Below are 26,533 nucleotides of genomic sequence, written 5' to 3'. Positions count from 1 at the left end.
TAAACCTGGAGCAGCAGAAGTCCTTGGTCTCTAGGGAGGAGGAGTGTTCTTGTTGGGTTCCAGGGTCTCAGAGAGATGAGATCAGCTGTGGTGCAGCTTGTTCCAATACTTGGTGGCTCTCATGGTATAATACTTTCTTTGGTCTGATGGTATTTTCCTGTTTTACAACTTGCATCCAATGCTTCTAATCCTGAGACCTCGAACCTCCAACAACAGCCTGGCTGTGCCTTCACTGTATGCTCCCATCATCCCTTTGTAGACAGCAGTAAGAGCTCCTCATTCCAACAAGGAACAAACCAGTTTTCTTCATGAGGTTCCCCCTTAGCCCCTTTCCCCAGGCTATTGATGTCCCTCTGAACAGCAAACCCGCCTTCCAGCATGTGAAGTAATCCTCCCAGCTCCACTTGTAGATTTGCTGCGGATATATTACATCCCTTCACCTCTATTGCTAATAAAGTTGGGAGATTGGAGTGTCCCCAGCATCAGTCAGTCCCTGAAGAACACATCACCAGTTAGACTTTGCACTGCTCACCACATCCCAAGAGTCCAGCCCATTTTTAACCCACTCTAATTAACACCTATTCAATCCATATCACAGAATTTTGACTTTACAGATTCTAGAGGAGCCTTGCAAGTAAAAAACATGAAAAATATCAAGTCTTACGACATCCCCAGTCTTCCCCATCCCACAGGGTTAGTCACCACCTCTTTGTAGAAGGCAAGGTCAGTTTGTGTCTTCGGACAGCTCAGCCTCTTGAGGAAAATGTCTATTTAACCCATGTCTAGAAAAGCACATAAGCGTCTTATAGTACGTCATCAACCATATTTGTGAAAGCATTCTTGCAGGGAAGTAACTGGTCTGTGTTCTGTGGGAATCCATCAGCTTGTTGGGTCTTGTTCAGCAGCCCATAGGCACATCCTGCAAAACTCCCTATCATCCAAAAGGCTGGGTCTTTTAAAGAACTTGGTTGAATCTGAAAAAATAGTTCAAGTCAGCCATTGCAAAGATAATGTTGTAGCCAGATGGAGATGTGGAAATGTGAAAAAAGCTGCCATTTGAGTATTGACTAAGGCCTGTAAACAACTGAATTGCTGAGCTACTTTGTGTTTTGTCTGTCCATTCCTTTTTATTGTTAAGTCTTGCTTTGGATGACTAGGGCTGCCTCTTGTGTATTTTCCAGCCTGTAATGTCTAGAAGGCTGTTTAGACCCTGAATCCCCAAGAGGTTCTGTGGCCTGTTTTTAATGCTCTGATTTATGCATTAAGTGCTTTAGTAATGGTCTTTCTGATTTTCTTTTAAATGACTGACCGTAACTGTCTGAGTTGCAATGGAAGTGACAAGGCAAAAAAAAAAGTCATATTAAAGTCTAAAGCTCGTTGTCCATCTTAGTGCTTTACAAAAAAAAAAAAAAAAGCTAGCAAATTATGGTTTCTGTCAGAGCTGGCAGCAATTGAACTGGAAAAGTTTCAGGCTCACCACAGACTTGAGTAGTTAAAGAGGAAATCAAAGCATACAAACACTGGCCAACTAGCTTGGAAGAATGTCAGACCATTCCAGTCACTGGGATGAGAGGACACTGCAGGAGAGTTAAAACCCTACAGGTCACCAAATGCAAGACAAGATGAACAACTTAAGAAAATGGCAGGGAAAAAAAACCCAGAAAGTAGAATAAAAGATTTGAGAAATTATTAGAATGGGAGAATTTTAGAGTAGTAAAGCAGATGGAGAAGTTGATGATCATTAGTAATGAAAAACTACATTTTTCCTGGTGTTCTGAACTGTCATTAGTTTTAAAGTCTGCAAAATATACATTTTATGTTAAATATTAAATACATTCAAAGAATAACATTACAAAATAATGAAAATAAAATAATTCATAACTCTTTGTTAAGAAAGTTATGTCCGTGGTCTGACTGACTCAGCTCTGTAACTGTGCAAAAAGGAGATTAATTTGCTTCTGAAAAATCCCTTTGGAGACTCTTAAAGGCAAACATATAAGGGCCCTGGTTTAAATTTCTGTTTTTAAAAGAAATCAGTCCATGCATCTTATAAGAAAATCTGTTTAAATCAGTTCATTAAATTGTTTGGGAAATCTGTGATTTAGGATTGGCAATTAGTGTTGAAATGCATGGTCTTCTTTGATTTTACATTGACAAAGTAATACATAGGGAGGGGTATGTATTTGAAGCATGTATGTATCTACTGCTGCACAGATGCTTTTATTTCCCAGCAGGACTAACCATTTTATCGCAAGATAGAAATTACATTTAGGAGCAACAGCATAGTATTAATTGCTTAGATCCTTGTCCACATTGGAGTTTCTAACAGTCCTACTTCTACCACAACCAGTAGGATGTTTTGGGACAGAAAGCTTTGTGTGCATGCAGTCATTGGGAAGGGCTTCTAGTGATGCCTGAAAGATAGGATGGAAATAAATCCCCATAGAGTGATGTCTACAGAGCAGGTATTTGTTGACTGCAGTGCTGGTGGTGAGGGGGATATCTCCTCCTAACTCACCCACCTTTGTCAAGTGCTCTGGTATATTTGTACAGTAGGTATTGTTTAGTGTCACTATGTCACTACACCATCATCATGTAGGCTCCAGAACTAATTTACATTGCATGATCTCATGGTTATTAGTTCTTTCGCACTGCACTTGCATCTCCCCAATTTTGGGGTTGTCAGGAGTCTTTGATGAAGGCTTCCAAGGTCTTCGTAGATCTGAACTTTTCAACTTTGTCTTTGGAGCATGTGCAGTTACAGTGTTCCTTGGTCTGTCTGGTCCTAACTGGTCTAAATTCTTAATTTTCTGTCTAATTGGCTTTGCACTTGCAATTTTTCATTAGTACTATACTTATCTTTATCTAAAGCTATCCACCTGGTGAGGTTTTTTCTTTTTTTTTTTGTCTATTCAACATTAAGCAACTAGTTAACTATATACTAGTCACTATATTGTATAAAAAGGTATTTATATCAGGTTATTTAGGTATAAAAGGCTATCATTCCGGTTAAATTGATATCAGGTTCCATAGATATATAAAAGATATATAGATAGATATATAGATATATAAAATAGATATATATATATAGATATATAAAAGATCATGATTCAGGTTATATTGATATCTTATAACTCAAGCTATATAAGCAATATATAACTTTGACTTAAGTTATAATTGGTGAGTTTGTTTTTATTATGCAGTTACTTCCATTATTTTACCCAGACAATTCAGATCCAGTTTCCCACAGACATTTTACAAATGCTTTTTTGGAAATTAGTCTGATGGCAATCTCAGATAAAGTCTAAATTAAGCGTGGTAGTTTTAGTGCTGCTGAAATGTGACTTTTTTTTTCCCCTCAGGATGTTTTGACCAGTACAAAAACAATACCTTTTATCCCAAGAATCTGTGTGGTACCTGCTGTATGTTACAGAATTAACAGCAGCCTAATGTTTCCTGTGAGATTTCACCACTCTAAAAGGGTCTGTCCCAAAACCCATTCAGGAAGTAAAAACAATAGCTCTTGTCACAGGCAGTGGTCTACTTTTCAACCATGTTTTCTGTGGGGCTGGTTCAGGAGCTGCTAATGTTATGAAGATGCATGGTAAATCAAGTGGATTGATTATAGAAGGACACTTGACTCCCTTTAGCCTTCTTCCAGTCATAGAGATCTGCTGAAATGCTTCATTCCTGAAACAGAACTTTAAATGTGCTCATTATACACACCCATGCCCCTAAAATTCACAATTTTAATTGAAATAGTAGTATGTCATTAAAACCTTTGAAAGCTTGATTTTTAAAAGCTTTGGAAATTGTTCATTACTAACCCAATTATGTTTTGCAGCACATTCTGTGTAAGTTTTGCTACGTCATCTGCCCCCCAGTAGAGTATTTTAAATACAATTACACTGTTTGTTGCTTTAAATACTAAGGCAGTTGTCAAATCACAGCCCTCTGGAACTTTATAAATTAAAGCAAGTCTCCAAGAATCCTGTTCTCAGGGGTCATTTTTCAGCCACTGCTGTTCATTAGGAGGGATCTGAGAGTAGCAGTTCCTCATGATAAAGTGATGTTGGGCTGTTCTGCTGCTGTGCCTCTGGGATTAGCTGTGAGCAGATTTCTAAGGAAGTATCTTTTTTCTGAGATTCTTCTGCCATAGCTCTTCATTTCTACCCCCTTCGTTACTACTGTTTGACTAAGACCAGGAGTCATCATCTTCTAAATATTATTGCTGTTTATGAAGTGCTGAAAGAATTGATGACTTGTAGTTACAATGCCATGGCATTTTCTGCTCCATGCAACCACAGAACCTCATTTATCTACCTGTGCTCTTTTAGCTGAGTTGCTTTCTTGATTAATGCCTGTCTTGATCTGCCCCCAAAACTGATTTCTACATAGCCATGAAGCTATTTGGAAATACTTCTAAAATAAGTTATGTCTCTGTGAATCATAGGGCTGTAGTTTGAATTGGAAAAAAACCCAAAAAAACAAAAAAACAACAACAAACAAAACCATTGCAGTTTCCAGTAAGCATCAAGCACTGTTTTGGGTCAGGATGGGGAGCACAGATGTGTGCACCTTAGCAGTGGACTGGACATTTTGTCTTTTAATATCAATTTAGAATGCCTTAATACATTAATTCAGTTGCAAAACTGTGTGGCCAGAGTAACTAATCAAGAAGTTCATTAGACAAACACTGAAAAGTGCCATTAATGCACTTGATTTTAAATCATTGACCTTGAAGTGAGCAAGGTGAATGTAGGTGATATAACTACACAGCTGTGACCTTTGAATCACCTGCACTTGACTGTAGGAATTCAGTTTCAGAAAATGCAAATATTTAAAGTACGAAATTGAATCATATTATGTCTTATCAAACCAATGGAGCTCCTTCTCTCCAAATTCCTTTTGATTAGTAACTAGTGAGACATTACCAAATAAAATACTGGCTTCCAATATCTTTAGAAGAGCAAAATTTAATGCATTTCCTTGCCACTTTGCTGAACATGGCATGAGTAGCAGATTTAAAAAACAGCATCTCATGGTGACATCCTACTTTGAGAAAAATGTGTGCAGTCCCATGTGTTGTATAGTATTGCTTGAAGCATCATACTATTTTCTGCTAGAACTCTTTTGAGAGACTTTTTAGGCTGGCATTGCACTTTCAGAGAACTTTTATCACAGCATATCTCTAAAATACTTGGCTACAAAGATAAGTTCAGACAAGTCCTGTTCTTATCATATCGAAAATGTTGTAACCTCAAGTGTGTGTGTGTACCTGTGGCTGGTGTCCAAGCTCAGTCTGAACAAGCTGGGATACCAGAAGCAGTATTTCTGTAATAATGTGGTTTGCTGCTTAGACTAATTAGCCTTTATGAGAAATTGCTTGCCGCTGTTTCAAAGGTATTTTAAATCTTGAATATTTTTGAAGTGAAAACAACCTCCCATACCCCAAATACTTGTCAGGAAGTTATACTCCCTGCCATTGTGGGTTGAAAAGCTTTATTGTGAAATGTGCAAACTTCAAGCAAAAGAACAGTTTCCTGAAAACAAGTCAGGCAGATTGGGCATGCCTTTTTTTTTTTTTTTTTAATTTTCCTGTGAACAATTTTTCCCCTGATCCATTACAGTTATGCTTGAGGAAATTTAGATATTTTGGAAATAAAAGTAGATTTCATAGAGGTAGAATGCAAAGAAGTATTACTGGGCATTTAATTCTACAAATATAATATGATATTTGCTATAAGTATAGTTTCAGTGTTGTTAGGTTTTCAAAACTTGGTAAGCAGAAAAACATTTGTAGAACTCTACTAGCTTTTGATGAATAATTTGTGACTAGTATCCATCTTTTCACCTGCTGGCAGTAGGTATTTTGTGTATTTCTTTTGCTCAGTCAAGCCTGCAAAGGGAGTTTTCTCTGTATTCACACTACAGAATGTTTTTGTCAAAATGACATTTGATAGAAATTGTAGAAATATCTTTTAAAAGCATAAATCTCTTCTCTAACCTGTATTTTGAAGCAAGCAAATGATGTTCTCCTTTCAGGAAAACCATAGTTTTAAAACAAAATATTCTTGGCCTGGAGCTATTGAGACCACCTGGGGAAGTCTGGTGGTAGGTGCAAAGAAATGGTATGGGGGGCAGTGATGGGCAATCTTTCCATGTTTGTACTGATGTAATGTGCCAGGGGGGTCAGTGGGACTGCAATACTGGCAGAATTTTTTCTTTTGTTTTTTTAAAACAGGGCAAACTTCATAAAATTTTGAACATGTAAAGTTAGTCAGATCTCATGATGGCAAATATTAGTGTTTAGTCTGAATTGTGATTAATGATTTTATGCAAATTGCCACTTTGGTACACCACCTTAGGAGCAAGCAGGATTTTACCAGATTATTCCAGCTATTGAGGGAACACTTCCCCAAGACTAACCACCTGCAGAGTAGCAGAGATCTTCTATCATATTTTATATATATATATATATATATATATATATATATATATATATATCTCATTGCAGCATTCAACTCTCCCATCTTGCTCACAGATGTGTGGTCTTGATCAGTCACTTTCAATTTGAATGACACACACACTAATGGCTCATCACACACTGTAATTGAGCTGTTTTCTGATCCTTGAATGAAAGATATTTTATATTTTTCCTATCTGAGGGTGGAATCTTGTCTTGACTAAACTTAGTGGCATAAGTCCCATTAAGAGGAACCAGCATTTTTTTCCTCGTGTCTGCACTCTCATGCTTGTCTGCTGCTGAAATCCACTGATTAGTCCCACTGAAGGAAAGTCTTTATTTGTCTGCTGTGTCATAAGCATTCTTACTCATAATTAGTTCCATCTGTAAGGGGGAGCCTTTCATGTTAAGTGCATGTTTTATGAAGAATATTGCTGTTTTGAAAATGAAGAGTCAGGTTAGTATAATGCAAAACATGAGCATGTACTAGCTAAACATTGTAAAGACCACTGTTACCTATGTCTATAAGAAAATTTTAGACACTTTACCAAAATGTTGATGATGCTCAGTTTGGTAATGTGTTTGAAAAGTGTTTTAATTAGCCACATTGTTGTAATTTATCTGTGGATAATATTTTATCTGGCTGTGAATAGTTCTGTGTATTGGGCACATAACTGATTAAGGTTAATAATTCAAAGCAAAAGGTTAACAATTCAAAGTACCTTAATCAATTTAGTTTGTTGGAAAATCATGATTTGGTGTTTTTTGTTCTGGAATTACTCTAAAATTTAGCCAAATATTGGCAATTGCAAACACAATGATCATTAATTATTTTCTATAAGTGTCTGATTTCTTTGTGCAAAAAAAAAAAAAAAAGCTTTGACCTGCATTAATACAAACTAACATTTACAAACCAGCTATAAATGCTTCAAGAATGCTCCCAGTTTAACACAAGCAAATACACTCTTGCAAGTACTGGCTTCTTGGCTGTGTAGTCCTGTGTATGTGAGCTAGAGCTGTGGTAAAGGCTGGTTTTTAAGTTGATGCTGGTTTTAGGTGATCCACTTGGGGGTGGATGCCACCTAGTAAGAGGCAGTGCTCAGATTCTCAGAGTTCCCAAAAGCCTTTTTCCACTTGATTGTGGTCTGAGTATGTGGCAGCATGGACATATGAGTAATTTGTTATGCTGGAAACTTGGAGAGGAGGCTGGCTTACTAGGGAAGAAACCACTACAGATCCTTGATTATACTTATGGTTTGGTTTAAATTTCTATTTTCAAGAATTGGTAATTCTTATATCTGTGAAAAGTGATCAGTTCAGCATTTTTACAAGTAGTTTAAATCTGCATCCTTTTGTTGGTCAGCTGTATTCCAAAAGATTATTTCCTTATACAAGTTGTTATTAACAAATATAGTCCAAACAGGATATAGAAGTTTTGTCTCCTTTAGCTTGCTTTCTAAAACTGATCCTTTTGTATATTACATCTAAGCCTGTCTCTTTCTGGTTTTGTTTTATCATCTCTTTAAGTACCAAAAAAAAAGAAAAAACTAAATTATTTAGACATGTCCAATACTTCTTTTTTTATAGTAGGAGTAAGTTAATTACACAGCAAAACTTGAAAAAAGTCTGCCTCCAAGTTCCAACTTTCAGCTCCTACCCCAAAATAAATCAACAAACCCTCTGAAGTTGTACTCAAAGACCATAGTAAATGTCTTGGAAACAATACCACATACTACAGTGAATATTTGGAAAATATAATATTGTGAAAATATTGGCAAATATCATAATAATACTGTGAATATTTGGAAAATATCATCTTCTTTATTGCTGCTTCTTTCTCCACATTTCCATGCTCCCTTTGTGACAGAGTTTACTGAAGTACCATAGAAGAGCTGCTGTTACTGCATTTTTTCAGGTAGTGCAGTCTTGTAGGACAAGAGCATTGATTGAAGATGTGAGAATTATGCTCAAGGTTTGGAGATTTAATATTTCAGTATTTGGCACTGGTGCATAGCACTTAACACTCCTAGTGTTTGCTATTTTTGCTGTAAAGCTTTTCAAATACTACTACCCAAATATAGAGCAAAATACATAGTAAGGAATGTATATGATTTATGCATAAATAATGAGGAGAGGAGAGAAAGTGGTGACATGGTGTATTTTATAGACACACCATACATGATAAGGAACAGGAAAATTCTATGTATATAGCATAAATTATCCTTTTTACTGTACCTCAACACCAGTTTATGTTTTACATCTATTACACAGGAGTAAGTTTAAAAGTTTTTTAAAATAACTTACTAATATTTCAGTTTTTAACAATCTTAGGATGACTTGACACACCTGAAGGTTGACAAAAAGCATTGTTTTCATTCAAGGTTACAGTTCAAGGCAACAAAAATTTGTGATAATGTTTTTTGTTGCCTTGAGGCAACTCTTAAGGCAGAATTTGCAAATTTAAGGAAATTATAAAAGTTGTTGTCGCATTTTTCTTATTTGTTGTTGTCTTTTTCCAAATCTGAGCTTCAATTTGAGCCCAATAAATTTACTTTATCCCAAGAGAAAAAAATCTTGGTGCATCCCTTTTTTACTGATGGCTGACAGTATTCTCTTCTGTGAGTGAAAAAGCCAGCATTAAAGTAACCTGCTGTTCAAGGGGCAGGATAGTTGTAGTAAAATTTCTTCTTCACCTGAGAAGTTTGACAAAATAGCAGGCAATTTTATTTTCTTGGAGAAAACAAAGGTTAGTATAGTACAAAGGTTAGTACATAATATCACACCTTTTGTGTTTTAGTTCCAAAAGGGCAGACATATTTGTTCTGAAACTGATTTTATGTTTCCTTGACTGATCTGTAATGCTTTTTCTCCATGTAGCTATGTGGAAAAAGGCTGGTTTGCTGAATAAATTCTGTAGAGGAAGAGGAGTGTGACAGTGGTATGTCAGGATAGGAGCATGCTTAGAAATGAAGTGTTGGCTTGAATGGAGAGTTGTGCTTTAAAAACAAACTAACAAAAAAGAAAGTCAAGAAAAGAAAAAAAAAGGAGGGAGACATGTTTTGCATAGCGGGACCATGGAGAGGAAGAAGTACCCATGGGCTTTGAGGGAAAGCCATTCATGGCAAAGTTTAGATGACAGTGACCTAGAAGAAAAATATTTTCATTTGCTACATAGTTACACAGACAAAGTATAAACCAATTATCTGCTTACACTTTCTTGATTTCAAGTGATACCTTTTACACATGCTTCAGATCCTGTGCAATGAAAGGCTTTTGATTTGCAGAAGAAAGGTGAGATACATCTGATGAATAAGTTGTCTTTGGGTGGCAATTGGTCACTTTTTTGGAACAGGTTGTAAAGATTCAGATTTAGGGATTTTTTCTATTTTTAATAGCCAGTTGGATATTTCACTGGCAACCTTTTTCATATATATTTTTAGTTAATAGAACAGTCTGACTGCTGCTGTTAAGCAGTATATTTTAGTTTTCTGATCTGGAGTGAATGCTAAAATCTGATGTTTTGGTCTGGTAGGCACAACAAATAATATACATATCCAGAGAGAATCACAAACTACCTAAATGTTCTCCTAGAACTTAGGATTCTGTTGAATGGAGAAAGTCTTGGGGCTGAGGGAATGTGCAGTGGCAGGAGGGCAGCTGAACAAATGTTCTGGGCAGTGTTCTGCCCTTCCTGAACCCTTTCTTATGCAAAAGCAGCAGAACTAACATGTGAGTGGAGTCTTTGTGAAGAAAAACCTTTGGAGTTTGCAAAGCACTAATCAGCTAGTCATGGACATGCCAGACATCCTAATAGAAGACAAGATACATCCAAGTAGTGAACACAATCTTGGAGCTGGTGACTTCATCAAAACCCGCCCTGTGCTCTATTTGCCTTTCCAGTATTGTTTTGAAACTCTGGTATTAGTTCCAACTATGCTATAGTTGGAACATTTGCCTTTTCTGGTACCTAAATGTTTTCCTGTCCTGTTAAATATCTCTATTGATGAGGGGATCAGGTGCATCCTCAGTAAGTCTGCAGATGACACTGAAGTTGGGATGGGGTGTAGATCTGCTGGAGGGTAGGAAGGGTCTGCAGAGGGAGCTGAACAGGCTGGGTTGATGGGTCAAGGACCAGATTAGGAATTTCAAAGGCCAAATGCTGGGTCCTGCACTTGGATTGCAACAACCCCTTGCAGTGCTACAGACTGGGGGAAGAGTGGACAGAACGTCGTCCCGTGGAAAAGCACCTGGGGATGCTGGTTCACGGTGGCTGACGTGAGCCAGCAGTGCCCAGGTGGCCAAGAAGGCCAATGGCATCCTGGCCTGTCTCAGCAATAGTGTGGCCAGCAGGAGCAGGGCAGTGATTGTCCCTCTGTACTCAGCACTGGTGAGGCCGCACCTCTAATCCTCTGCTCAGCTGTGGGCCTCTCACTGCAAGGAGGAGACTGAGGGGCTGGAGTGGGAAGGGAAGGGAAACCGAACTGGGGAAGGATCAGGAGCACAAATCTGATGTGGAGCAGTTGAGGGAGCTGGGAGTGTTTAGCCTGGAGAAAAGGAGGTTCAGGGGAGACCTTATCACCCTCTAGAGATGCCTGAAAGGAGGGTGTAGCCTGGTGGGGATCACTTGCCAGGAAACCAGTGACAGGGCAAGAGGAAATGGCCTCAAGCTGTGTCAGGGGAGGTTGAAGATGGACATGAGGAAGAGCATCTTCACTGAAAGTGTGGCCAGGCATTGAAACAGGTTGCCCTGGGAAGTGGTTAAGTCACCATTCTTGGAAGTGTTCAGGAGATGAATGTAGCACTTAGTGCTGTGGTTTATTTGATGCAGTGGTGATCAGTCAAATGTTGGACTTGATGATCTTGGAGGTCTCTTCCAGCCTTAAAGATTGTATGATTTTATGAAGCTGTGGCCTGGACAGAATTTATGGTCTTCAAGTAAGCATGAACAATAGAAATATTTAAAGAGTTTTTTGGGGTCTGTGAGGTTTTTAGGGCTTAGGTTTAAATGCTTTAACCTGAAAAAACCTAGAGCAATATCAGCTCTAAAAAGGCGAGAAGTGAAGAAAAGCACAACAGGTTTACAGTGAGAGGTAGTTTTTGTTTGTTTTGGTCTTTCCATCCTTGTACTCTGAATAAGTCTGCCTTTAGTATATTGTCAGGTAAATTAAAAGCAATCACATTATTTCTTCATTTTCTTGTAGGAGTTTTCATTAGTTTTGCAGTCTTGTGCCAAACTCTCTTTTCTAGTTGGTGATTCCGTCTTCATTACATTGTTTGTTCTATTTATACAAGCCAAAGTAAAGTTTAAAAAATGAATTGAAATGTCTTTTCAAGTATATGCACTTTTAAAAATCTACTTTAAGCCTTTTGGGACTTTTTTCATTTACTTTCTGGTTCAGGTTGGATTTCTAATGTAATAGAGGGATCAGAAACCTGGAAATTGATCTTTAGCAATGAAAAAATTATTAACCTGATTATACCTTTCTAAAAATTTTTAAATTGCTACTCTTAGTTTTGTTTGTGGTTCCCACTGATTGTTTTTCAAACTTTCATATACATGTGAAAGATTAAAAAGTATTCCATCGATTTAAAAACAAAATATTACTCTTTTCTGGTCATAGATATAAAAACTCATTTTTCCAGAGGTACTTAATAAATACAGCTGTGCCTATAAAGGCTTTCCTGGCTAGAAACTGAGTATTTTCATTTTTTGAACAGGTGTCTCAATGCATGTACCTACTGTAAAACTAAGCATGCCAGAGGAGATCTAGCAAGTTATCCTATTGAAGAACTGGTGGACAGAGCCAAGCAGTCTTTTCAAGGTAAGGAATTTTATCCCTACAATAACAGTCAGCCACTGAGGCGTATCTGGGCTTACCTTCACACATAATGATTGGGGCACAATATGACTCTGTTATTAATAGTCACAGCTGTGTCTCGTGGTGTCTTTGTGGTAGAAAGCCATGCTTTTGTTATGGTGTACACCGCTATTTGCAAAATGCAGTCTTTTAAGAAGTATTTTATTTTGATTTTGTATTCTTCAAGTGAATTTCTGTGCGTGGATCTTTTGGAGGTGATGTGGAAATGGTAAAATTTGTTCATTTTACTGTATCTCTAATTTCTTAAAGAAGGTGGTGGAAACCTTTTTCATTCAGCTATGAAAATTTAATGAGCCTCCCAAGGATTCTTAAATCCTATTCAGCAATACATTGCTTTTGCTGATAGTTGATTTAGTGGAGACATTCTGGGGTGTTTCTGAGACCCATACAAAGCTTATCAGCTTTTAACTTCAGAAGAATATCTGTAGTGTCACATGGATTCAATCAAATACTAAGTTTTTCCTGCAGTACACTATCTGGGGCCAGTATCTGCCTAAAGCTCTTGCATGTATGTTAGCAATGATAGCTTTATTGTATCTTAGTATTTGTTCTTTATATCTAAATTTTACCTGTGTTTCAAAAATACAGATTTCAAATTATGCCAGTATTCATTGTGAAGGCACAGGTGATGCTTGTTCTGTTTGTGTACCATTTTGGAGGACTGAAATGTACATTAAAAACACTCCGGTAATTCTCCTGTAGCAGCTCCTTCATCTTTGTATGGAATACTTTGAATCAAAAGGAGTAAATGCAAATTTGCAAATGCAAATTTGATGTCACATCCTCTGTGGATGCACAGACAGTACATCCTCTGGGCTTCACTTATGGCTCTGAGAGTTGCAAATGTTCTAGTAAGAAGTCTCCAATGATTGAAAGTTTTTTTGAATCTATCCTTATTTAGGGATCCATAATGAACCTTACTTAGGCCAATGATAAACTTTTGTCTATTCCTATCAGTTGTATGCAAGGAAACCCTTTTTCCTAATCAAAGCCCATATTCACAAATTCTAAGTTCTACATTATACACACTGAAGGTTCTTGCTTAAAATTGAAAATGCCCTTTCCTTTCACTTTTGTGAAAAGCCAAGTACCTCTCTTTTCTTCTGTGAAGCTCATCTGTGATTTCCACTAATTTTTTCTTATTGCTTAGGTTTGTAGAATTAATGTTCTTATTGTTGTGCATTGGATTGGCTGCTAGGATTGTCTGAGAAGAATCCTGTCATATCAGATTTCTTGGTTTAGTAGGATAAGTTTCTAAAACCTATATACATATTGTGAAATAATCAATAACTGAAATACAGGATACATAAATATGCTTGTTATTTTGGTGGAGAAGCAGCTCAGGAAACATTTTTCAGAAAGCTAGGAATTTTCAGTAATATAAAACAGATGATTTTGAAATTGGCAAGTAGTTACTGAGCAGGAGTGAAGCTGCCATTTATAAGTAGCATAAGAAGTGTTACTCAGCACTGTATAGCTGTTCTAAAGAAACTTTGGACTATTCTTCAGGAAAGTATGACAAAGATAAGATTGGTAATAAGCAAGGATTATGACCTTGTTTAAGTTAACTATCTAAATTTTATTTAGATTTATGGCATGCGTGGAAAGAAAAAACCCCAGACTTATCTGTTCTGTTATAATTGTACTTATATACCATAAATTCCACATTGTATTAGCATAAAGATGTATTTGCTTGGCATGACAAGAAAGAAAACTCAAGTTTTGTTTGTCTTTGCAGACAATGAATGTGAAATTTTGGAAAGTATTTTGAACTTGAGTATTGTACATTTGGATTGAAAAATGAGTAATTCAATTCATGTGTTGTACTGTGGCCTTTATTATAAATATTGACTCTTTCAAAATAATTTGATTTCTAATGGAAAAAGTTGCCCTTAAGCTATTGTTTTGAAATTTCTTGAAGAAATGCTATGACGTTCCTCACAGCAGGCATCTCCAGGGAGTTCTATTCTTATTTGGCCTTACACTACTACCTCTGTTAGAGGCCATAAGGAAAGAAGCAAGTATTTATTCAGTTGTAAAATGGCTTTGCCTCCAGCTTTCACATACTTAGAAATGGATGAAATAGTCAGATCCTTAGTTTGCAGTGCATGGAGAATTTATTACTGCCAGCTTGCTGCAGCTGTGGGCTGCAGAATCTTCATCAATCCAGTGAAAGACTTTAGCAATTCAAAGCCATTATTCAATTTTTTGCTGAGTTATTGAGCCACAATCTTTTCAACAATCACTTCTGTTTTCACAGAAGATGTATTGCTGAAGCTCTAGTTAAAAACAGGGAGGTACAGATGTGCCATGAAAAGTTTTTCCACTTCGAAAACTGATTGAAAAGAGATTGCTGAAATTCACCATGATTGAACAAATATTAGCCTAATTCTTGTACTTTTTCAGCCTCTGAAATAAGCTGGTTTTCTTTTTGTATATTATTTTAATATCTTGAATTCAATGTGATGTGCACAAAAACTGTTGTAGATTTCTAGCACACGCTGCATACTTTCATAATGCCGTGGACTAAGTGTTCAGTACTGAGGTGTACTGAAATTGAGGGGGTTTTGCATACTTTTGCATGGTTTATGTTTCCTCTCTGACCTCCATAATAGTTTTGAAGTTACAAGTCACATGAACTTGAATATTTCACAAAATTTCATTAAGAAAATAATCTATCTCAAGTTGCAAGTAGTTTGTTGAATTTTTTCATATTTTAACTTTAATGTGTTTTTCTCTGAACTTCAACTGTTAGTAAGTGGTAATTTAATTTTTTTACATGAGCAGCCATGTCAAATCAGAATATATAGCAGAGTTCTGTAAGAAAGCTAGTAAAAGAAAAAGTATTGTGAAATACAGTAAAGTGGTCTTTGAGTGGAGAACAAATGTCTACTGTTAGGTTGTTTATGCAGTGTTTTTCTACAGCTGATTGTACAGCGCTTTCTTTGTGTCATCAATTTATTAGTAAGTTTTTTTCAAAATGTGCTGTGTCATGTTCAGTGCTGTGTTTTAGGGGATCACATTTACAGTTATGAGAGGGCTCTTTCTTTCCTGGGCAAAGCAAATTTATGTATAACAATGTGGTTTTGCTTAGTATATAAAGTGGAAGGCTGGGGGAGCTGCCATTAGTGAACAGTATTCCAAGGAGACACAAAAGTTAAACAAGCCTGAACTTTGAATATTGTGTGCAGTGGCGTCCTGGGATGGCTTTGGCTAAATTACAGGACTCAAAATTGATTTTTTTCCTTGAGTGGGGCTTTCATTATTATAAAAAGCCTACATATTGTGAGAGGCTTTCTGGGCAAAGACAATACTTTATATTGCAAGCAATTTTGGCTCATTCAGCAAACTAAGTTAAAAATATAAATATTTTTTATGGAATTAGCTGTTATTCATTCTAGTTTAGAATGAAAATCTTTTGTATGTCCACTACAAAACTATACTTCTTAAGCATTGCATGTCTGTTGCAGATGGCAGGGAATATACTGCTGTTAATTATACATTTTATAATTAACTACTACATTAGCTTACTTTATGGTAGCAGTCGGGGGTGCTCAGATGAAAGTCAGTCTTGTCAGGAAACAGTGTTCCTCAAACTATGTGGAACAATTGCTTCTGGATGGGTAATTGTAGTGGCAAAATATCACTTATTTTTATTCCATTATTAGCATGATGGTTCACTGGCATGAGTGGTGTGGAGCTCTGAATAGCACTTCTGTTAGGAAATCTTGGACAACGTGTAGCATTGCAAAGCAGGGAATACCAAAACTAAGATTCTTGAGTCTTGAGTTCCATTAGTTGTCTTTAGCAATTATCCCTAATCTGGTAGACCTTGGAGTGTTGAGAGTTTAAAAGAGATTAGTGTTAAATATTTTTCTCTCAACAAGTTTGCCATAAACAGGTGTTTATGGGTGATGATAAGGATTGATTTTATATGATGTGATTGGTTTCTGGAGGTTTTCAGATGACTGTGAGCTTTGCTGAGGATCTTTGGTTTCAGCAGTTCTGATGAGGTACTGTCAAGACATTCTGCTTTATTCCTAGTAGCTGTTTTGCCCTTGCACAACTACCAGTAAATTCTCTGTATGATTTCAGGGCAGCTGGCAGTCATGAAAGGACAAATATGAAGTATTGGCAATGTTTGAGTTTCCCATTGGTTAGCAGAAGCGGTACCAAACCAGGATGCTTGGGCCACACTCTTGGTAGTGGTTTTTGTCTCTGAACACACTGACAGAGACTGGGTGTCCAGTTATCCAGGTGGAACCTGGGCTGTGCACTCAGGGTCTTTCCAGAATAGAAACTAACACTATAGAGAGAGAACTTGTGTCTGCAGTCTGACCTAGAGAGAGAGAGGAGGGAGGAGAATGGTGACTGTTTGTCTACAACCAATCTTTTCTGTCAGCCTTTTTACTGACTTCCAGGGAATGTAGACTTTAACATTGCTCCTGAATTATTTTCATAATTTGAAATTGTGTTTCAGAGAGCTTGGGCTGCTGTATTTAAGACACTTTGATAAAAAAACCTGTCTTTGTTTTGCTGTGCTTTTTGAGTATGGCTATAGGTTTTTTTGAGCTAGGGTTTTTTCATTGTTAATCTAAGGTATATTAAAGTTCTTTCTGTATCATTTTTTGTCTGATGAATGTTTCAAGCTTTTTTACTGCTGACTTTGCTAATGCACAGAATACTTAGGCCAAGATAAATATTTTTGTACCAGCTTGTCATTTCATACTTAGATGGGATAGCATTATTAATTAGTTTTCGTTGTCCACATGTATTTTTTTATTTTTATTATTTTAGATGTTGTAATCCATCAGTAGTGAATAGAAGCAGCATCTCCAAGTATGTGAAAACTACTGCGTAACATATACAAACACATATAACCAATATCATATAGCAAAGAGATATTTTAACAGATAAAAATATATTTTCAGTAGTAAATTGCAATATTGGAGATATTTTCCAGCTATTTTTGAGTAAGCATATTAGTTTAGTGAACTTTCTTCTTGGCTCTGAAGGAAATTCCCTGTTGTCTTCTTGGTACATTATTTTACACAGTCATGTTGACCACTATGTTACTGTTATTTCTGTTGTCTTCTGAGGTCCTGTTGCATAAAAGATTCCTTTGCATTATTTTAAATTTTACTCAGAAATGTAGTGGCAATTACATTAAATTATTGGTGTCTAGGTTTTTTCCTCATTGTTCTCTCCAGCTTTTTGAGAAGCAAAGGCAGAGAGAACAGTGCTGATCCCTTTTCTATGGCATCCAATGTCAGGACACATGGGAATGGCTCAAAGCTGTGTCCCTCAGGGGAGGTTTGGACTTCACATGAGGAAATATTTCTTTACCAGAAGGGCACTCAAGCCCTGGAACAGGGTTCCTGCAGTGGTGTTCAATGCCCTGACCTGGTCAGTGTTGAAGAGGCATTTGGACAACACCCTTATTAACATGCTTTAAATAAATTCCTCCATTCATTTTATTATGACAATTAAGTACTGTGAAAATTCTGTGTGGATTTTATGCTAATAGTTTATTTTATTAAAAATTGTTGCATTTAAAAATATAATTATTCTCTGCATGTTTTTCTTTTGTTTTGCATGTTTTTACTTGGCCTTTTGCAGTTAACATTGAAGCTTCCTTCTGAGATGGCCAGATGTGAGCTGACTTTGAGCCAAAAGCCATGTAGCCATTCTTGTGCATTTGTAGTGTGTTGTGTGTGCAGTCAGTCCACTGCTGTCAGAATGCTTCAAACCCATTGCACATGCTGGGTGATAGACTCATGCAGAATAAATTCAGTGTTTTCAAGATCTGTTGCCAAAGGCTGATCACTCTGCAGTGCACTTGCAGTATGTTTGATGTTGTCATCAAAATATTAAACATACTGATCATCTCTGTGCCCTCTGGCCACAAAGGATTCTGGGATTCACAACATGCCACTGTTTTTCACAGAAACACTAAGAATCAGCAGAAGGCTCAGATTTAGTTTAATATGTTGTTAATATTTTCATTAAGGGTGTAGAACATGGCATCTTCTAATTTCATGGTTGCCAAGTACTTTCAGTAATATAATCTTGCTTCCATTTCCTTATAACTCTGTCAAACTTTAATTGATACTTCTAGTTAAAATCATCAAATTATTTGCAAGAATTACATTTGGGAAAACATGTTATTCCTGACAAGTTTAGAAACTAGAAGAACTTACTAATAAGTTATGGAGCCCTTTGTGCCTTAGTGTGGCAGATCAGATACTTTGCCCTAGGTGACCTTTTTTAAAATTTTTTTTAATTGAATTTAATTTTATTTTTTTCTTGGTTCAAATGGGTTTTGTGGAGACTCACTTGATTTTGCCTGTTAGATTTTGTAGGCATGCTCCCATACCTCAGTTTGGTTTTATGCATGATGTTTTTTTCCCTTGCTGCCAAGTCTACTGTGATACTAGGCATCAGAAATGAGGAAGGGAAACCTCTTTCTCTTTTGCTCCATGTGTCAATGCCTTCTTCCACTACTCCTATAGGATTTAGTCCTGTCAAACAGCCTTGTGGAGCAATCATGCCATAAGAGTTAATTTGCCAAAAATTCATGCCCATGCCTCAATTAAGAAACAAAAATTAATCACAGTAGCTTTTGCAAGTACGCAGCATAACCTGCAGAGCTGTAATTGGGCTGTTCACTTTAAAGGAAAACCACTTTGTCACTCATTGCTACTTGTATAATTGGGATTTTATTGTCTAAGTATTGTGTACCTGATAAAAAAAATGTGGCCCCAAAGAGCTTGTAATGTAGCAGTGTAAACAACTGAAGCAGAATAACACATGACTGCATTCAGGATAATAGGTGGTTGGTCATTGTATTTGAGACAACCATGGCGTTGTCTCAGGTCTTGTGTGGGAAGACAGAGCAAAGTTTGTGGTTTAGTGAAGACTGGAAAGAAGATAATGCAGTAACAAGGAGTGGTCATTCATTTAATGAGGAGCTGTCACCCTAGAATTTGCAAAAAATCTTGTTTCCATAAAGATTTTAATCAAAGTCTCCATGGGCTGCCTTGTGTTCCTGAAAGTAGTATTTTCTCCTCTGTGGGGATTATTATAAGCTTGAATAGCTTTAAATAGATTATTTGGATGCCTTGGATGATATGTTTATCATATCATGGTTATCTGTTCCAAAACATAAAGCATATTAATGCTGTTACATGAAATGAAAGGCATATTTTTTGAAAATCGGGACAATTGCTGCTTTAGGATGCTGTTCTCTCTCTATGTGTTGCCAGAAGTACATAGGTGTTGTCCAGAAGCTAACTTGCCAGATAAATTGAAACTGTTGCCAAAGTGTCTGATAGCATGACCAGATAACCTTTTTGTCTCTATCCAACCTATTCTAGTAATGCGCCTTTTTTATGAAGTCTTTTGACTATGCATGGATTGTTGTACCTTCCAGTGTTGGAAATAAGGATTATAAATTGAATACAGGAATGCTTACTTTGCATGCCTGACTTAAAATCCTAGAGACAATAAGACTCCACTAATCTCTTAGCTTTGGCAGTTTCAAGAGCCGGAAAAGTCTGTCTGATGAAGGTTGTATTTTTTTTTCTTCAGCAGAAAGAAAAACCCAATTTTTGGTCACATTTCCTATATGTAATTCAGTCTTCTCATTCCATTTTATTTTCCTACTCAAATATTTGCATTTGTGTGTTAAAATCCTTGAATGACAGCCAGCCTGTTTAATTTTGTATTGTTATGAAAAAAGGTGCATTTTATTTTTGTGTGAAATAAAAGTGTAATAGGAAAGAGCCAAAGCAGAGATGTAAACAATTCAAAATATTACTTGATCTTCAGCCTTAGGTTATAGTTTCAGCTGTACTTTCAGCAACCACTGCAAGTAGAAGGAGCATTTCTGGGCCATCTCTTCCCCTGCCTTTCCCCCTCCATCCAGCCTCCCTGTTGCACCTTATTTTTTTCATCATTTCCTCAGGCCACTTGCTTTGTGGCTGGGAGAGTGTTCCTTGTGTGAATCAGGCTGGGGGACTGACCTGGGGTAAAACTGAATGTGTTTTTAGAAACCTCACAGGGTGACATTAGTAACTGATATAAGCTGAATCTTCCCAGATGCTGACATAGTGGAAGTACCACAATTCTGCAGTATCCTAATGGAATTATTGTTTGGAGCAAAGGACTGGATGGATGTCTGGGAAACCAGATTTAGTAATCAGCCCAAGCTTCTCTCTCTCATCACACAGCTGCTCCTTCCTAGGCCAGTTTAGCTTGCTTTTGGGATGAGAAAAGGTCCTACAGAACTTCCTGTAATATTGGACACTCTGGGGTGTCTTCTCTCATCTTCCAAGGACAGGAGATACCTGTTCCAGCTTAACTGGGGAAGAGGAAAAGAGAGGGTTGAAACACACTCTAGTCTTCATGCTTTTTAACAGAATGTTTGGCTCATTTGTGGCTTCTTCAGAAGAGCTCATCAATCTGATGTTTGCTTGAAATTATTTTTTCTCTTTTTTGGAAAATTTGTTTATGTCATACAAGAGTAGTGTATGTTATATTCTTTCCATGCTTATTTAATGGAACAGCAGCAGAAAAAATCTGGGTTGCATTACTTGCTTGTTAATTTTATTTATATATTAATTTTTGCTAAGTTTGCCTTATTTGAAATGGAGTGTAAACCACAGAATTCAGTAATGTCAAAGCCAGTAAACTCTTTACCAGGCAGATTAAGTTGGTTTTGTGTGTATTTAGTCTTGAATTTAAAAAGACTTGGAATTAAAGTATGATGTATCTTTTAAATAAATGTGATTTTCAGAGGGGAAAGGTTTTAATCTTTAAATTTGTTTGAAGGTGGAAGTTTGGTTTTATGTGGCTTCTTAACCATAGAGGTACTGGAATTTTTTCACTCCTTGCAAATATTTTTTCAGCTATAGGAACTTGTATTTCTTTGTTAATTCACTCATGTATTTACTGCTGGTTTTGTTAAACCTGAATTAGAAATACTTCCAAAACATTATAAGAGCATTCTCGGGGTCAGCTTTGCATAATATGCTGCAATCAGCTGCCTGAAGCTTTCTATAGCTCCTGTGAAAATATCATGAGCAGTTTCTACTGTCAAACAGATTTGGTAACTAGAATCCAAATCATTAATTTAACAAATCTGATGCACTGTGTTGCACCATGCACCTACCAAGTTGAGGTCATCATTAATGTCACATTAATGTCACACATCCAAACGTAATTTATCAGAATGCAGCAATGATTCCTTTTATCATCTGGTAAGTAGTCTGCTGCTGGACAGCTTGTGTAGGAACAAGCCTTAGCTGTTCTGTGCCACTGAAACCTCCTGCTCACAAAATTACTCAAGTCCTTCTGCTAACTTTTTTTTTTTTTGCTATGGGGGTGTGAAGGAGAGATTTTTTTTTAGGAATTGGGGTTGTGACAGAACTAGGACCTCTCAGCATAAATTTTGCCCACCTCCTTTCTGTGTTTTTGTTCATGGGCTAAGTGAGTCATGCATGCCCCACTACCCCTTCTGCTGCAAGGTGACCAGTCTGCTGACTACGTAAAATGAATAGCAATGCTGGACGTCTCAACCCATACCAAGTTCCAAGGCATTATGTGAAGCTAGCAAAGGCCAGGTTCAGACGAAATTGTTGTGGGATTCTTAATCTCATAGTGTGGTTAAAACTGAGAAAGCCCCTAGCATGGGACCATATTGTATTTGAAGGAAAGCCCCGATGAAGGCAGTAATGATGCATCTGACTCCATGTTCTCAGAACGCTAATTTGTTACTTTGTGATACTATATTTTATTAAAGAATACTATACTATACTAAAGGATACAGAAAGGTTACTTACTGAATGCTAAAAAGCTAATAATGAAAACTCGTGACTCTTTCCAGAGTCTCGACACAGCTTGGCCCTGGTTGGCCAATGAGTCAAAACAACCCACATCAGAATCCAATGAAACAATCTCCAAACACATTCCATACAGGAGAAGCAAAAGAAATAAGAATTAATTTCCTTTTCTCTGAGGCTTCTCAGCTTCCCAAGAGAAAAATCCTGGACGAAGGGATTTTTTCAGAGAATGTGAATACGCCACAGGATATAGTAGAAGTTTGAGCATTTGGAAGAAATAGGACAGAGGCATGGAAGAAGAATCAATTTTTTAAAATAATAACAAATCTTCTGTCAAGTGTTGCAATTTTCTGAGTGCTCAGCAAGTCATTTATGCATTTATACTCTCCACTAAGCATTCTGTGGGAGAAGGCTCTAGGCTAAGCTGACTAATGGTCCTACTTTTGGCTATTCTTAAGCAGTATTTCAGCAAGTCACTCATTTCCCCCAGTGTACTTTATATAAAATGTGCCTTATGCTTTTAGTATTGCTCTCAATTACCTTTTGTAATGAGTTGGAGGTTTGGTTTTGTGGTGATCCTCTTGACATGTTGTACAATACCACTGTGACTCAAGGCCATGCCATCTCTGTATCTAGTGCTAATATAAGATTGTAACTTTTGAGATTAATTTAATAGGAAACTAAGAGCTGGTTTGATCTGAGATAACTTTCTTTCAAAGACCTTTAAAAGTGTTATGTGATTAAATGATAAAGGTGCAGTTCACAGAAGCAAGAGACTGCAACATCAAGCAACTCACAGCATATCTCAGGTGTAAAGTGTAAGTTATAAAAAGAAATTGTCTAATCTTTCATGCTGTAGTCAGTGAGGACATAGTGAGAGTAAAACTCTGGGTGGTGATGAGCCCAGATGTGACAGGGAGAGAATGTTGAGAGACTACTAAATGTAACTTATAAAAAATAAATTTGTAGGCTTGGGCCCAGAAATTAGATGGATCTCTCATGGTTAACTATTGTCCCTTCTTTCTTTTAACCTTCCCTTGAGTACCTCCTACTATGTTAAGGAAAAAGTCAGTATATACTAAAATATTTTGATGCCAGCTTTAGACATAATGCTACAGTGATTGTGATTGTTCATGAAATAACAGGACAGGAATAAGTAGAAGAAAACATTACTTGCATGCTGCCCTGTCATCATTCATGCCATGTAATACAAAGACCAATCGAGCAACACTTCTTTTAAACAAAATGTTTTCTGCAGCTTTAGCAGCCTTCTGAAGGCTGTTATATTTATTGTATTGGATGCATTAGGGACTTTTTTCATTAGACAAGACATGGCTGCAGTTTTTCTTATCTTAAAACCCTCTCACATGTGCAAGTGTCTGCATTCAAACATTTGATGTTCTTATTACATCCTACAGAAGTAACAATTTAGGTGTGTATTGTACTGGTACATTTTAGGGAGCTCTTTGGCCTCTCTAGTCTAAATCCAAAGAAAATAGACCTTAAAATGCACTTAAGACCCACTTTGTACAATTTGGTAAGCTCAGATATTAGGGAGATGGCTCTTATGCACGGTTTGGTTGTATGTGGAAATAGATTAGGAGCAATCATGATGAATGACACAATTTTTTTTTTCTGCAGTATCACTCCATGAAAATAAAAGCTATGATTTGTACAGATGTGTGGGACTCCTGATGTGCACACCAGGGTGTCTTGATGGCTTTAATAGATGCCTTTTTAATGCTGTGTACGTTGTGCAAAAGTACTGAAATCTGAAATTCAAATATTGCACGTAAGCTAGGTGTAAGAGCTGTCAGTGAAAATACTTGAGAACCTCTAGGAAGGCACCTGTGAGAACAAGTTGTTTCTGAGCAAGTTGCTTCTGCTTTAATTTAGGATAACTGTATTTGTGACCTGTTCATGGTTTGTTTTCATATATGGGCCCATGCCCTAAAGAAAAAAAAGGAAGAAATAACACTCTTGTTCCTAGTTTATTTGTAAACCAGGTCAGATACCCTTGATTAGCTCTCAGCTGGAGCATAATTTAAATCCTGACAGATTGAACCTAAACAGCAGGCTTTTTTCAGATCAGCCAGAAGATTGGGGGGGGGGGGGGGGGGGGAGAAAAAGAAAAGCTATTTTCAGTCCACAAGCAGTACAACAGTGCCGAATAAATCTGCAACTGTTAATGAATAGCTATTTCAAATATTTACAGGAGGCTAAAGAAAAGAAGATTGGCATCCAAGGCAGCTGTGCCCAGGGAGAGCTATTAAAAATAAACATGATAAATGATGTTCAAGTGCTCATAGAGCTGTCAAATATCAGAGGTACTCAAAGTGGAAAGTGTTTATACTCTATGGCCATGCTGCTAGGCATTCTGGACAGGGATGTTTTTTCCAAAATTTTTTGCAAAATTGACTTAGCCGATCAAAAGGGGAGAGAGGATCTAATGCAAAACTTTCCAGAACCTTTAACGTTTTGCTGCATTAAAATACAGAAGTGCTTATTTGCTGTGTAGATGAGAAATTAAATTTTTTATACATTTAATTATTTCCACAAGAACCCATTTCTTTAGTCCTGATTTGTAATATAAATATGCTATGAAAGTTTATGCTTGTTACAAAATCTTAATTTAATGACTCTTTCAGTCTTCTGTATTAGTGGATGATAATGATGAGGGTCTGTGACTGTTGCACTGATTTTGAGCACAACTTGAAAAATTGTATATACATAATAAACTATGAACTTCATGTGCTTTTGTACACAGAGACTTATTCTCAGGTAGTCTAGAAGGTATTTTTATATCAATTTTTAGTTCTGAGTTTAATGTATGTCTGTTGACTGGAAACTTTTTAGCAGGGACATTTTATTTTTTTACTTCACTGTGAAAATAGTTTATCAGAAGCTGTCAGGCTGGTGACAAAAACTTGATGCCTTATATGCTGGAGATACACCAAGTGCAAAGGACGTGGAAAGCATGCCATTACTTACAGGATGCTGTAGTACAAATCACATTTTTTATGTATGGATACTGCTTTCTTTCCTCTTGTAATTTATTTTTCCCTTTTCAAAAATGAATTAGAGAAAGTGATGGTACAATTAGATTCCAGCTTGTCTTACAAGCAAGTTCTGGTCCTGTGTTTTAGGGGTAAGCAAACATGGAGTACATGTAACTCATGTATTTGTAGTGGAACACTGCAGAAGGCCCATGTGTTACAGTGACATGGATTGCTGACTTGCATGTGCATAAAAGCCTGTCCTTTAGAGCCAAAATTCCCTGTGGAATGAATATTGGCTCACCTGTCTGAACCCATTGTGGAGAACAGGCTATATGGTGTCACTTTTATATTTGGTGTCTTGAGCTTTGGAAGAGTTTCTTAGATTAAGTGTCTGCTGTTGTCACAATGAAGAGGAAGAAGAAATTTGAAAGCATCTCATTCCTTAACCTGAAGACATCTTCAATGTTATGAAAATGGCTTCACAGTTTCCTCAGAAAGTAAGTTTTAGCAAAATCTGCCAGATCTACTTATCAAATTGTGGTAAGCAACCACAGTGAGTGATGGTGGAAAAAATGGGACCTACCTAAGCCTGAAATTTTCCTCCTTTTTCAGGTTTTATCTTTCCATGCAATAGCAGATGTAATATACCACATTAATGTACCCCTGCATAACAGCAGAGTTTCCTAAAACGATCAAAGGAGACAACAAACTCTGGATCAGTTTTCTTCATATAGAGGCATTGTAGGTCACTGGGCATTGATTTGAAAGCTGACACATTGTTAGATGTTGAAATGATTGTGGCTGTCATAGCCCAACTTCCTTTCAGTCACCTGTAGTTAAGCATGCCTGATTGCCTGATCTCCTAAATTGATCTCTTGCTAGTTAAATTACTTTTATTGTTTCAGGACTATAATGCTGTGCTGTGTGGGGTACAACCCCTGAGTCACTTTAGGACACTAATATGTAAATATCTCAGGTGAAATTTTGTGGTTGTACCATGTAAATCAGACCTCGGAAATCTGTGAGACATTTTTTGTGAATTTTAAAGGAGAAATTGTTGTCTTTGTCACTTTTGAAAAGTCTGTGTGGTTTGAGTAAGCAGTTCTCACCTACCTAAGTAATACTGCCCTGCTAGAAGCAAGAAGTGGCATTTCAGAGTAGAATAAGGTGTTCTCCCTTAACTAGATTTTTGAAGGTTAGCTTTGCAGTTAGCTCATCAGAATCTAGACTTTAACTTTCTGTATGTGGTAAAACCTCAAAAATTTCCAAATTACTTAAGGGAAGGAATAGGTAATGGTTAAGGAAATGAAGCTGTTTGAAGGCTTTGATAGACATGTATAGCAAAAT

General features: G+C 36.9%; 1 protein-coding gene across 2 annotated transcripts in view; it reads left to right on the top strand.

Annotated features, from left to right (window-relative positions):
• The window catches only part of CDKAL1 (CDKAL1 threonylcarbamoyladenosine tRNA methylthiotransferase), a 378,140-nt gene that overhangs the window by 159,663 nt on the left and 191,944 nt on the right, over positions 1–26,533 (top strand). For both annotated transcript variants that reach the window (XM_071451013.1, XM_071451003.1), the window contains exon 9: positions 12,185–12,288. In XM_071451013.1, coding sequence (XP_071307114.1) covers positions 12,185–12,288 — 104 coding nt within the window. The remainder of the gene's footprint in view (positions 1–12,184; positions 12,289–26,533) is intronic.

Source organism: Agelaius tricolor, unplaced genomic scaffold (assembly GCF_023055355.1).
Source record: "Agelaius tricolor isolate 1412-34295 unplaced genomic scaffold, bAgeTri1.0.p SCAF_2, whole genome shotgun sequence".
Taxonomy (NCBI): domain Eukaryota; kingdom Metazoa; phylum Chordata; class Aves; order Passeriformes; family Icteridae; genus Agelaius; species Agelaius tricolor.
The sequence above is the reverse complement of the archived record's forward strand: the minus strand, read 5'-3'. Positions and strand labels throughout refer to the sequence as shown.